Raw genomic sequence first — 15,094 nt, 5'->3', positions numbered from 1 at the left:
GGGACTGAGTACATCAGGTGGGAAATTCCCCACTTAGAGAATAAAAGTCAAAGTTCTTAGACAATCAAACTGTTTAGGAAGTAGATGAATACACAAAAGAGAAAAATTAACATCTTGAAGTAGTCTCTATATACTGCCTCTTGATATACTGCAGTTGCCTTTTTAAGCTGGTGATTAAACCAGAGATATCATTTATTTAGCCCTTGCCATAGCTTGACTGTATAGACTCCCCCCATGCCATGTATGTGTATGTATGTATATGTTTGTGTGTGTGTGTGTGTGTGTGTGTGTGTGTGTGTACTAGAGGTGATACCCAGGGCCTTACCCATGCCATGTATGTGTATGTATGTGTGTGTGTGTGTGTGTGTGTGTGTGTGTGTGTGTACTAGAGGTGATACCCAGGGCCTTACTTATGCCATTCGAGCTTTCTAATATTTTCTGGATCAGAAAACGGAGTTGAGAAAGATCAGCAGGCCCCCTTGAGCTCAGCACTAGCAGAGTTGGAAGATGGGAAGGATCCAATGGCTGCAGCAGTACTCTGGATGACAGGTGCGTCTAAGTTGCCTCCTTGGCATAACTTCCAAGAGAGAAGAGAAGTTCCTTTTTGTTTGTTTGTTGACTTAGAATTTCCCTAGGTAACCCAAGTTGGTCCCAAACTCTTGATCTTTCTACCTCAGCCTCCAGAGACCTAGGGTTACAGACGTGTACTAGCACACCCAACTTTCAATTTTAAATATTAAAATCAGGTCCAAATAGCAAGCTTCACAAGATAAAATAATTTTCCAAAATATCTGCCAATCAGTGAACACAAGGTGTCTTAGTTAGGGTTTCTGTTGCTAATGAAGAGACACCATGACCATGGCAACTCTTATAAAGGAAAACATTTAATTGGTCCCGGATTATAGTTTTGGAGGTTTAGTCCATTATCATCATGGTGGGACATGGTGGCATGCAGGCAAACATGGTGTTGGAGAAGGAGCTGAAAGTTCTACATCTTGATCTGTAGATAGAAGAAGGAGACTGTGGATACCATGCTGGGTGTAGTTTGAGCATATGAGACCTCAAAGCTCACCCCCACAGTTCTTCTAACAAGGCCATAGCTCTTAGTGTCACTCCCTATGGGTCAAGCATTCAAACATGAGTCTATGGGGGCCATACCTATTTAAACCACCACAGAAGGTAATAATGAAGATACTGTCTCATTCACTATCCACCTGGCTTTGGATCATTCCCTTCATGGGGGTAGTTTCAAACTCAAAAGAAGCATTTTACATCCTGACAAACATGCATTCAGGCATACATAAATACCTACCACTTTATGTCATAAAGTACTCTCATTCATTAAAATGGCCTAATGGATTTCTTTTCTATTGCTGTTTAGAAACTATTATATTCATTAAGTACATAGGGATGCCACAGTCTGTAAAACATCATATTTCCTCATTTAATAAAGAAAATACCATGCTACCTCTATTAATAAAATGGTAGTTTGATCTCCCCACATGTGTTCTGAGGGCAGCTCTCTTGTTTCTTAGTGGCTTGAAAGGTATGTGTCCTGCTCTTTACAAAGAAATAATACCCTATGTAGCTAGAGTTTTCCCTCCGGGTCCCGCCAATCCCCAGCAGTCCAGACAGCCCACCTATAAAATAAACACACAGACGCTTATATTGCTTACAAACTTTATGGCTATGGCAGGCTTCTTGCTAACTGTTATTATATCTTAAATTAACCCATTTCTATTAATCTATAAGCTGCCATGTGGCTTGTGGCTTACCAGTATCTTAACATGTTGTTTTCCTCACCGTGGCTGGCAGTGTCTCCCTTACTCAGCCTTCCACTTCCCAGAATTCTCCTCTTTCCTTGTCCCACCTATATTTCCTGCCTGGCCACTGGCCAATCAGTGTTTTATTTATACAGAATGATATCCACAGCACCCCTAAATTATTCTATTAAAGCCTTTCAGTTCCTATGGTAAAGAAGCCTGTTTATCCAGATGAACTTGATTGCAAAGCCTATTGCTGCCACCCTACTTAGATGATCATTTAAAGAAATGCAAGGGAAAAAATAGTGAACCATTTTGAAAACTATACAACCCTGAACACTATGCAAATGTCTGGATATGGATAATATTGGTGCTGGTGAAGGAAATAGGTCACTTATTCCATTTTCTAGGACTCCAGCATGCTAAGATTCCTCCAGGGTCTGGAGCAAAGGAGGTATTTCACTACAACTTCTCATTGGCAGGGAAAAGGTTTGAAAGTTATTTAGCTTAAAAGAAACATATGTCACTGAGCAAAATATCATGGTTTTGAAAGAAATGCCATCATTTGTGTTGCTTCTGTTGGCAAATAATCTTTGGTAGTGAAAATACAAACTGCAAAATTACATAAAAATCTGCACCATCAAAATGACAGACAAACAAGGCATGAAACGAAGTGTAATTGCTTAAAATTGAGTTAAGCAGGTAATTGATTCAGTAAAGAACAACTTTGATGCAAAATCTATTCAAGACACTGAAGAAGAATCCAATGCCCTATATCTCAACCTTTCAAGAACCTCATCACCCCTCCCCCAGCTATGAGTGGCATCCACCCATAGCTCAAAATGGCTCCCTGTTAGCCTTCCTTGGGACAACACATGCTTATTTCTTGAGCTTCAATTCTGCTCTCCTACAATCTTTTTTAAAGTGACACATTAAAATTTCTATTTATGATGTACATATTTTGTATGAATTAAGTTTGTTTTTAACTACATAAAAATATAAATGGGGTCACTATTTGTTGAGTATATCTATCTCCTTGTGATGTTTTAATCTTCCTTGTCAAGTTGACAGGATTTGGAGTTGACTAAAAGACATAGGAAATTGTATTTGAGGGGTTCCAGAGACTTAAGTGAGGAGGGAGACCTACTCTTCCTGGGGTACTGCTGTCCTATGAGTGAATCCCAAGCTAAATAAAGACAGGGGGAGGAAGAAGCCAACTGAGTACCAGCATCTCGCTGCTTCCTAAATTGAGGGAGATGCAGTGTAAGCAGAAGCTTCGTCTTCCTGTCCCCATAGCTTCCCTACCACAAGGACTCTACTGCTTCTTTTTAAATGATTTACGTGTTTTATTTTATGTGTATGAGTGTGTTGCTTACATATATATCTGTGTATCATATGCATGCCTGGTACACACAGGGGTCATTGGAGCCCCTAGAACTAGAGTTATGGGCAGTTGCAAGCCCTCATGTGGCTGCTGGGAATTGAATCCTGGGCTTCTTCAAAAACAACAAATGCTCTTACCTTGCTGAGCTCTCAGCACACCACAGTGAGGAAAGCAGTTTAGATGGAGCTCCTGAAATTGCATCATGGCTTGTTCATATCTTGGTGGATCAGGAAGCAGAGAGATTAGACCAGAACCAGAGATGGATGTAAGCTTGAATTAGAGCTACGACAAACTGTAGGATGGTAAGAAGGGCTAAGATAATAAATGTAATTGTGGCGGTGGGTCCTAACTTCAAAGCCCACTCCCAAGCTGGGCAGTGGTGGCACACGCCTTTAATCCTAGCTCTAGGGAGGCAGAGCCAGGCAAATCTTGTGAGTTTGAGGCCAGCCTGGTCTACAGAGCGAGACCCAAGACAGACACCAAAACTATTCAGAGAAACCTTGTCTCGAAAAACAAAACAAAACAAACAAACAAACAAAGCCCACTCCCAGTAACCATCTTCCATTAAATAGGCCACAATTCTGGTCTCTCAAAATAGCACCACCAGCTAGGAAACCAATATTCAGACAGGTTAGCCTTATAGGAAATATTCAAAATACAGCAGGTGCTATGCCAGAAGTATTAACAAAGTGTTTTCAAATTCAGGTCAGCGAAATCGAGGCTTTACAGAGTATGTAATAAATTATTGTATTGATCGACAGCAAATTATAGCTTTTAAATGGCTTTGAAGTCATTTAAACATGGCTTTGAATCCCAGTTTACTTACATGATTCTAGAGAGTGGGATCCACAGTAACAAAAGCATGGCACATGGCCTTTTGAGGAAGAATAGACAATAAAATGAAGCTGGAACTGAGTTCAGTTCTCTGCAACACAAACCATTGACATGAAAAGAGTGGATGGTGCAGTGTGATGCTTGATTCTGTGAGTGCAATGTCTTCTAGTTCCAGTACAACCTCCATATAACTCCCCCATTTTGGCCTTCTGGACTTCTGCTTCTTCATCTGTAACTAGAGGACACTAAAAGTGAGCCATGGGGGCTGCCTGTCCCCCCCCCATATCTATGTCTGCTGTTACTAGTCTCTCTTTTCCTCAAGTTGGACAGAGCTTTAACATTCTCAAGTTTTTCAAACTATTTACTAAAGATTAAAATTGGCCAATGACAAGCGATCTGTGTCAGTGAGGGTTCTATACAGGAACAGAACCGACAGAGTGAGTGCATATTGTAATAGGAAGTTCACTAGAACGGCTTATAACCCATGGGGTCTGGGTGACCCTCTGCATGATGGTAAGGTTGACAACCCTGTTGCTGTTCAGGCCACGAAACTGGACACTACAGCAGTCCCCATGTGATGCTAAAGGCCTAAAAGACTCCTGGAGAGTCCCCTGGTCCTGGGTTGACAGGGAGACAGCAGTGGTGGTCAACAGCGGCAACAGAACAGACACACATCACCAGCATAAAGTGAAGGACGTCAAGCAAAGGACACTTTTCCTCAGGCCTCTGTGTATCTGGGCCTCCACCAGAAGGTGCAACTTAGGGTAGGGGAGAGCCTTCTTGGATAACTTGGAAATCATCAGCCTGGAGGACTCTCACTCTCGATTCCAGATCCTGTTAAACTGACATTTAAGATTAATGGCTCTGGTCTAGGGGTTTTTGTTTGCTTGCTTGTTTTTAGCTGTGTGAAATACTGTTTCTTGGGTAATTTGAAATTCTTATGCTGTGCTACAATATCGCTATTTCTGCTGACTTTTCACTTCTTTAGAGATCATCACTCTAGTCTAATGATGTATACACCTATGTAAAAATCTAAGAAGATAGTGAATATGTCTTCACCTTAAAGTTACCACCAACACCTCTCCAAGTTTAACTTTACTTGGGGTTCTTTGCATTTCAGATCTGAAAATTCATCTCCAGACCACTGAGTACGGCAACTTCCTGGCTAATGAAACAAACCCTCTCACTGTTTCCAAAATTGACACAGAGATGAGGAAAAAGCTCTGTAGAGAGTTTGACTATTTCCGAAATCATTCGTTGGAGCCCCTGAGCACATTTTTTACCTACATGACGTAAGTGAAGCTCTACTAAACCCCAAGGTGATGGATGATGGCCCCTAACAGTTATAAGTGGAAGAGTGGACCTGAGTGTCTGTGTTAGACATCATTGTCTGTCATTTTGAATGCATACAGTTTTAATGATGAGTAAATTCACAACCTATTTTTGTAATAGAGAAGACTTACTTCATGAATATGAAGCCGATTGTGGAGGTGGTGATATCTCCATGTACAAGTGTTTTTTGTTTTAGTGAATACTGAGTGGGGCTAGTCCTTGAAGTGTTAGTACTGAAGTAAATCTTAGTGACTGTTTTATATCATTTGCAGGGTGGGGGAAGACACACAAGTTGTTCTAAAGGTCACATCTACCTTTCCTGGTCCCTTTCTCACAGTACAACTGCCTCTTGTCATAGTTGCATGTTTTATTCTTGTCCCTTATCAGTGGTTTCCACCTTTTGATGTGTGTACTCTTCATTCTAAGGCAAATTCCAGTGCTCACATAGTAATACATGGCACTTCAGTGACACCAGTGCTCACGTGAGCCACTTGAATAGCTTTGTGACACTCTAGCTATCCTAACTAAAAGCAAAGACTTATAATAGATATTCTGGGCATTATATAGATCAAGTTTAATTACGAGGGACAAAGTTATAACTAATAGGCCCAAGTTCTACCAAGTGCTTGGTACTCAAACATGCAATGTATTCACAGAAAGATGTTAACAATGATGCAAATACTGCATTGTATGGGTCTAAAAGTAGATAAATGAAATAAAAGAACAGGACTTTGTATAGAACACTGTGTTCAGCAATAGGCAGAAATTAGGAAAGTGTCTATGAACCAAATGAAGTGGGCATTGGAGAGCAGGTCAAGGGGCATGATTATAACTTTACAAGAGTTCAGAAAAAAATAAAAATTGCCCTATTCCACATATGCCTTTGATCCCCACCCAGTTCCTTCCTCTCCCCAGGGGAACCACTTCTTAATTTCTTGTGTTTTTTCATAAAACATTTACATGCATGTATGTCTAATAATGCATACCCTAACCAACACTCCATATTTCAGATGTATACAGACAGTGTCTTTCTTTCTGGATCTCTCTCTCTCTCTCTCTCTCTCTCTCTCTCTCTCTCTCTCTCTCTCACTGATATCCCTGTGAACATTGTTCTCCTTAAATAACCACATAATTCTATGTTATAAATATGAGATCACTCCATTAACCAGTCATCTCTCAACAAGTAACTAAATTATTTTCATTTCTTTACATTGCAAAAATTAGCTAATTTCTGTGAAGACATTTCAGTGCATGTGATCAAACTCCAAGACCTTATATTTGCAAGGAAAGGTAAATGCTCTGTTAATGAGCCACATTTCCAGCCAGCTAGGCATGTCTTGAATTCATTTCTAGGTTCAGTTTGTTGCAGTGGAAGTGATGAGTCAAAGAAATGTGCTTTTCTTGCTTTGCTTCATTTTGAGACAGGTTCTCTATATCTAAATAAACAGCCTGAGATTCACCATGTAGCTAGGCTTGTCTTGAACTCATGATCCCCTTGCTTCCCATAAGAAATGTACATTTAAAGCTTTAGTGGATGTTGCTAAACTGCTCACAACAAAAATAACACCAATTTGAATCTCCAAACTAGTACATAGAAAGGCTTGTGTTCTTATACAATTGCCAGCATTTTGTATTCTTTTTAAATTTTTGACCAGCTGGTAGATTAAGAGCTCTAAATCTCTCCCTGGAATTTTCAGTTCCTTATGAGTAAAACTGATTACTCCATGCTTATTTAACAGTAAATTATTTACTTATTTTTATAGAGCTTATAGAAATTTTAATTGAGCTGCATACTTTGTAAATTAGTATAGTAGTCTTTTTTTAGTAGTAATGTGTTAAAAGCTATATTTTTATTTGATGCAATTTAGTTTTATAATACTTATCATCAGTATTGTATGCTTTTGGTGCTGAAGACCAAATTCAGGACCTCTGTGAAAGAACTACCCACCACCCCCACATTTTCCCAGAGTACTCTTGAGTAGGAGCAGCAGGAAATATTAGTTAGAAGCGGGGGGGGGGGGGGGGGGGAGATAGAAAATACAGGATAGCCTCAAGATGATCTGGGTCCTAATCCAAATGGGCCTGAGTATTTATAGGAATGCCAACGGATGGCACAAAAGACCTCCCCCCAGCACAGCCAAGTGCAGACCATCTCAGACACCTGCACTCAGGCCCGTGGTCCAATCATCCTCTCTATGCAGACCTGCTGGGTAAAGCCACTAGAAAACCTGAAAATGGGCCCCAACAGACCTCATACATACTAGGCAAAGTGCTCTACCACTGACTACACTCCAGGCCCAGTAATCTTTATTTCTATAATTGTGCGTGGAATTTCCAGTCCTCTTGACTCAACCTCACAGGTATCTGGGATTGCAGGAATGTACAACTAGGTTTTATGACTGTTGAACTTTTGGGAATTGAACCAGGGCCACCAGCATGCTAGGCAAGCCCTCTTCCACTGAGCTCCCTCCCCAACCCTTAATATTTTGAGACTAGGTCAAACTATATGGCTCTCCTGATCCTATACTAGTTATACAGCCCAAGCTTGCTCTAGTCTCTTAATTCACCTGCCTCAGCTTCCTGCGTGCTAGCATTGCAGATGTGTACCACTACATCTGGCTGCTACAGAGCCATCTAGGTTTGATGCCATCGTATCATCTTGTAGTGTGACTTTTCAGTTCTGGCAAAAGCCTGCTGCTCTCTGCAGAGCTTAGAGATTTATTTCAATAACCAGTTGTGTACAAATGGGGGGATGGTGTCCCACAGTTCTGAAATATCTTCTCTTATTCTCCCTCCAAAATGTTCTGTGAAGTCAAGTGCCTATCTAGCCCTGATGAACTTCCAACAATCAGATTCTATTTTACCCTAGTAGGAAATACCCTGAGGCAACACTATAGCACTGTCAAAGTCAACCCTAAGAGAGACAGTCTAAATTTAAATTGATTATCTTAAGCTTTGCACATTTTATATGAGATAATTACTGTACATGAGAAACTTATTTTGAAAATGTGGAGCAGATATTTTTAAATCCTCCATAGCAAGAATATCTGAAGGTTTTGCATACCATAATTATGCACAGTTTATGAAACAAAGGAACAGATCCAGCAGCATGTTAGTGAAGACTGTTTAGTACAGACCGAGATTGTTTTGTTTTTCTTCCTTCCTACCCAGTATTTTACAGAAGCATTTCAACTGCTCATCTCTCTTGCAGAACAACCTTTTAAAAATAATCTTTCCAGCATTTAAAGTATTCTACTCTTCTACTAGATAAAAAATTTTAATACAATGACCAGAAAAATATACCCTTCAGGACCTGTGCAGCAGTCCTGACCTCCATCATATATAGCTCAAGAATATTCTGATAATATTGTACCTACTGTACTGAACATGTACAGACTTTTGTTGTCACACTGCTTGAAATTATAGCAACAACTTATATAGCATTTATATCATATTGGTTAATAGAAGTAATCTAGAATTTACATTAAATATATGAAACAATGCATGCAGATTACATACAAATACTATGCCATTTTTACCTACTTGAATGTCTGGGAATTTGGGTGTTTGCAGGGGGGTCCGGAACAGTCCTCACCATGGGCACAGGGATGAATGCAATGGGAAGTCTTGGGTTAAAGATGAAAGATACTGAGAATCTCGGGTTAATCTGAAGAAACCTTTAAACATTCTTTTATAAGGGGTAACCAAAGTTCCTTACTATCCCAGAGATGGCCTACAGATCATCTGCAGGCTTTGTCCTGTGCTGTGTGTTCAGGTTCTGCAGACTCGGGCCTTTCAGTACTAAAATCAGGCAAGTCCTCAGCAGTCTAGACAGGAAATGAATACCTTGACTCAGAGAACTCCTATCTGAATGGAGCAAGCTGATGTGTCCTTGAATGATGAAAAGCCAAGACAGGATTAGGTAGCAACTGTCACAAGCTAGGGCATTCAGTCAGTCAGGGGTGCCTACAGGCTTGGAGCAATAGTTCTGACATCAAAGGATCTGCAGACAAGGCCGAACTCAAGCAATATTTACAATGTGAATACGTTGAAGGAATAACTGTGAGACATGAAAAGAGTTTGTGCTAAGAAACAGGAACTCATTTCATATGATCTGGACCTAGATGTGAAAAGAGAAAGAAGGGCAGGGATGAGAAAAGAGCCTGGCCAGGTTCAGGCCTTTGATCCTAAGTAAAAGCCAAGAGAGGGGGGCTTTCACAAAGACGCCCACGTTCACATGCTTCTCTGTGCCGATCTGTACCCCTCACTTGATGGTCACCACCCTGTATGACAAGGAGTACTTTCCTGCTGTGAGACCATAAGATGGGATGATTGAATGCTTCCACCACTGCTGGCTGGATAGCTGAGCAATCTAATGTCTATGACTTTATGCTCTTTTCTCATATGGCCGGTGGAAGAGTACCAGTTCACAGGACTGTTGCACACAGTGCTCATTCAGTAACTGGCAATGCTGTTATCATACTTATTTACTGGGGCACTGAAAAATAATCTGCCTAAGTCTGCAGAGCTGGTAAGTAAGCACCCAAGTACTGTGCTCCAAGCAGCTGGATTCCAAATGTGCTGTATTCCTTCTTGTTTATTTATTTATTTGCTTTTACCTGTTAATTCTTCCTACTTCACAAAGTGAGTGAAATGATCTGTTTAGGGAGATAATTCTGTTATTATAAAAGATGTGCTCAGGAAATGAGAATAGAAGATGTAGAAGAAGTTATTTCTTCAATTTGCACTGAAAATCTTGACAGTCGAGATGGGAAAGAGGGGAGGATGGCATGGTGGTTAGATGCTTTTGGGAGTTGGATGTCTCAGAATTTGGTATCTGGATTTGTGATGAGTGAGAGAAAGAAAAGAGCAGTGCTTCCTGGGAGGTCTAGGCAAAAGGAAGGGGTGGTCTGCCAAGGTTTTCTTTTTCTCTGTAGAAATTCAAAAATTAATGTGAATTAAAGTATATAATGAAAATAAGTTACCATTTATCTCATCATTACCTGACATCTTTCTACATTTCTAAAGGACTAAAGTCACTGTTGATTTGCAATATTAGAATCCCTACATTCACTGTCAGCTTTTTTCCGCTGTAAATAATTTTCTAACATTATTTTTAAGAGACTGTAGAGCCTTCCCTCTGGGTCAAACAATTTAGATACTTAAGCTTTGTGTTTCCCTTCCTGAAACTCTGCTTAGTGCATATTATGTCCTTATTCCACAGTCAAATTATTTCCAGTAATATTTGAGATTGACTGACAATAGTGGCAATTAATCCAGAGTATCAATTTGATTGGACTGAAAGATGCCAAGAATAAGTAAAGCACACCTATAGGTGTGTGTGAGAGAGATTTTTTTTCCATCGATGACTAAAACTTAAAGGCTCTCTCTGATCTAATCAATAGTTCAATCTATGGATGGATTAATATTTTGAATAAACTATTGGAAGGTGATGGAACTGGTCCTGGTTGAAGGAAGCAGGAGGAGTGTCTCTCGGGGCATGCCTTTCCTGCCTCCTTCCTGTCTTCATGATGTCATGGATGTTACCTGAGAGGCTGTGCTGATCAGATGAGTATCGTTCAAGTGCGGGTAGAGCAAGTTTTGCTTCTGGCGAGCCTTTCTCCATTCACAAAGGGTGTGAGTGGTTTGAGTTGAGCTTGTGTAAGCAACTGCAGCTGACCCAGCTCCCGGGCTAGTGGGAGTGCAAAGTCTCTGCTCTGCCCCTGCCTTCCCACCATGGTTGAGTAAAACCTCTGAAGTGGTGAGTCAGTCAGTCTTTCCTCTTGAATTGTTTATGTCAGGTTCTGTCACAGTGATGCAAAGTCGCTTACCTAAGCACCACTGCTCATTCCTGATTGTGAGTTTCCAGCCAGAAAAGTCCTTCTACCAATCTTCCGCATGGCTCTGCCTGAAAGGATGTACTGTCTCCACAAAATAATTCCATAGGAAGCAGGGATGTGGCTAAACAGTCTCAGCTGCGGTGGCTGATAAGGCCTTATCATTTAAACTTCCCCAGCCCCATAAGAACTGAAAAACACCAGTGCTATTCTGCAGAATCAAAATCTGGTCTGCCTGAGCGGGATGGTATGTGTATCATCACAATACACGTATTAAGTGACTACTGCAAGTGAAGACTTGTGCAAGATTCTAAGATTAAAAAATGAATTCATAAGGGTTTTATTTCCTAACTGTGGAAGAATTATTAAAGTTGCAGATTTCAAGATTGTGCTTCCAAAACTCATGGTTTAGTGGGTCTTGGAACATGTCTATGAATCTGCATTTTATTTAATAAGCTTTGCAGGTGACCCTGATGCAGGTTGGGAAATTCTTACAACCAGTGGCTCCAACACGACTCTACACTATGCTACTTTGGGACCCCCAAGAAAAAGACCTTTAGTCATTCAAAGCCTTGCTTTCCATCTAAGGAAGAAAGGTCATTTTATACAATACAGAGTTGTGGGTTTAATTCTAAAAAGGGATCAGCTACGTATTTTGTGATAGCAACTGTAAGTAAAATGTTTAATAATTTCAAGAGAAAATGGGGTATAATTAAACCAAGTGTGGGTCTCTAGGGTGTTACATAAATCATAGATTTGAAGGAAAATCACCCATAAAATATGTACTTACACAATAAGTAAACACATCCAGTCTACCTTCACTCAAAAACGTTCAAATGTGCAAAAAATGTAGCAAATTTTACTTGCAAAAGCCAGCACAACGTTCACATGGGAAAGTGAGGAAAAGATACACAAAGGCAGCAAATGCCCAAGCCCAGGCTTGTAGGAAGAGAGGTATTTCTATTAGAAAGTAGCTAGACCCAGGTGAGTCGAACAACGAGAAAGAAACCAGTTTAATACTGCTGCTAAGCTGCTGATGCCAACCTAAATTAGCAAAATTAGCGTCTGAGGATTAAGGGTATTAAGGGAGTGGTGTGGGGGAGCTTAGGATGTCATCCCTGCAACAGATCTTCAAGTGGGATATAAATCTGGGCCAAAAGCATGATCTTTCCTTTGGGCTTTATCCACGAGCTGCCCAACCATTAACTGTCCACCAGGGGGCGGGTGGATCCTGGTAACCTGGTTTCCAAACTATTTCTCCTCCCTCACAATTGCTTCAAGAGATTTGAGGCTATTTCATAACCTTGGTTCTCGGGATACAGATCAACATCTCCCTTGGTAGTGATCCAGATATCTGTTGTCCTAGTTCTATTTTATCTTCCTTTTTTATTGCAAAGAATCAGTATGTTTTTAAAAATTAGTTTTTAATTAGAATTTAATACTCACTACAGGGTAGTGCATTTATAAGTACTTTACATATATTGGTTCACTTAATTCTCACAATAACCATACTGAGTGGCACTAACATTATTGAGTTTTTAGAAATAAAGAAACATATTAAGTACTTATGTCCTGAAGTTCCGTCATAACCATGCACATGTTTTGATTGTATCTTTCCTACATATTCCATGTGAAAAGTTTCAGATATACACGTTTACAATAAAGGACAAATTTATCTCATTAGCTTTATTGTTTGTTTTAGACAATAGTACTGCACTATAGACATTGTCTGTGTTGCCTATTTCATATTTACTATGAATTTTCCAAATACATGTAGATGTATTTTATACAATGAATATAATATATCCTATTCTGTTGGGTACACCACAATTTATTTAATCATTCCTTTCTCTCTGTCTGTATTGAATGATTGATTGATCAATTTTAAAAGGTCTCTCTGTAAATCTCAGATAACCGTGACTTCACAGTTCTCCAGCCTCAGCCTCCAGAGCACTGGTATTACAGGCATGGGCCACCGCCCCGGCTTGTTTCATTTCTTTGGCATTTCAAGTGACTCTGTAATCAATCTCACTTCAGCCATGCCTGTTCTTTCATGTGACAAAATGTCTTTAGTATAGATTCTCAGAAGTGAAATTGCTTTGTCAGAAGACATTCAATATTTATATTTTAATATTAGCAGATTGTGCTCTCAGACCCTCTCCTATCCACTAGGATTTGTTTCTTATCTGTGTCAGAAAGAAAAAAATTTATAAAACCTGCTCTGAGTGATAATTAAACATACTAAAGGTGAGGTGCTATTGTTTTATTACTGCAAGAAGCAGGCTATAGTAGATGCTCTAACATGTTTAACTGACCTAACCGACCAGAAACACCCTGCTGTCGATTGGTAGTTTTCTCTGAGTTCCTGAAATGCTTCAAGTATGCTAAGAGAGGCAAAAGAATAGAGCCATCTTTTTAATATTAGGATCATTCTATGGATAGAAAAGTTACAGAAAAGGCATGAAATGAGCAATTTTCACTCTTAGAGAGAGAACTCCAGATAAGGTACCAGGAAGCCAGTTACTTCATTTACTTTTGTTAGAAACTGTTTGTTGCATCCCTATTCCACTCTAAACCCAGAACACACGAAAACATAGTAAGTAAAGTCCTTGTCCTCGCAGATGGGTAAGAACTATGGATAACTGTATTTCAAATGAACACATGAAATGACTTACCCAACAGCACACAGTTGGAAATGGCAGAAATAGTAATGGACTCCAGATAATATAATCCATTAAATATGTAATAAATATTTGTGAATGAATATGCTGAGTATTCTTTACATTCATCACTGCTTTTGCTGGTATACATGCATAGAGACCAAGAGACAGAGAGAATAAACAGTCAGACAGACAGAGACCCCTTCTAGCCAGAGACATTTTAAAGATTTATTTTTATTTTATGTGGATGTGTGAATGCCTGTGTATGTATACCAAGTACATGCCTGATTCTAGAGCATGCCAGAAGAACGTGTCAGAACCCCCTGAAATTGGAGTTACAGGCAGTTTTGAGCCACCTCATGTAGGTGCTGGGAACTGAACCCCAGTCCTTTTTAAGAGTAGCAAATGCTCTTAACCAGCCCTGAGTTGGAAACATTTAAAAAGCTAAAATGAAAATGTATCTGACTATTGCCTGACAGGATGAGAGGGATTTGAAATTTTAGCATCTTTATGCATCTAGAAAAGACAAAGAACATGACACCAGTATAGAAAAAGGCAAATAAGTTTGAGAAATTTTCAGCAAGTCTGGTCACTATTGTAAATACTAAAGAGGTTAACAGTTCTAGAGTTTGGGCAATACGCAAAATACATTCTCATTTTGATGTTTGCTATTATAGGCAATGCTAAATGCAGAGTAATTTTTCAATATTTTATTTTGTTAGAAGAAAAAATGAATGTGTCAACAAAAATTAAATCATTCTGAAAAATTAATTTTCACTTCCTCTATTTAAAAAAGAGAAGCTTCAGAGAACCAAAAACATGTTACTAAAACTGCAGAGGGAACAGAATGTTTGTGTGTATTCTGAATCTCAGAAGTGTATTTGCAAATCATACAAAATGTCAGGACTTCCCCATGCAGCACATCTGGTTAGGTCTGGATTGAGCAACTCCATGACTTAATTAAATGTTTATCAAGTCAAACCTTAAATTGAAAATTATTAAGCCGAGAGATACAACACGACCCTTACTGTCTGTGTCAGAATGAATGACAGGTCGGCCTGTATGAGTGAACCAGTACCTTTCACTGAGGAGTTTCACTGGGAGATAAAATAAATTGTTTTTAAAATGAATCAAACTTAACACACACACACACACACACACACACACACACACACACACACACACACATCAAACCTCTGTTAGTGAATATTTGTACCTGAAATTATATGGTATGTTCCTCTCTCTGTTTCCCATATATGCAAACATGACCTAGCCAACATATCT

General features: G+C 39.6%; 1 protein-coding gene across 2 annotated transcripts in view; it reads left to right on the top strand.

Moving 5' to 3' along the window:
• Nucleotides 1-15,094, top strand: part of Atp6v0d2 (ATPase H+ transporting V0 subunit d2) — a 73,824-nt gene that overhangs the window by 29,654 nt on the left and 29,076 nt on the right. For both annotated transcript variants that reach the window (XM_059255660.1, XM_059255659.1), the window contains exon 2: nt 5,102-5,273. In XM_059255660.1, the coding sequence (XP_059111643.1) occupies nt 5,102-5,273 (172 nt within the window). The remainder of the gene's footprint in view (nt 1-5,101; nt 5,274-15,094) is intronic.

The sequence above is a fragment of the Peromyscus eremicus genome, chromosome 2, assembly GCF_949786415.1.
Source record: "Peromyscus eremicus chromosome 2, PerEre_H2_v1, whole genome shotgun sequence".
NCBI lineage: Eukaryota > Metazoa > Chordata > Mammalia > Rodentia > Cricetidae > Peromyscus > Peromyscus eremicus.
The sequence above is the reverse complement of the archived record's forward strand: the minus strand, read 5'-3'. Positions and strand labels throughout refer to the sequence as shown.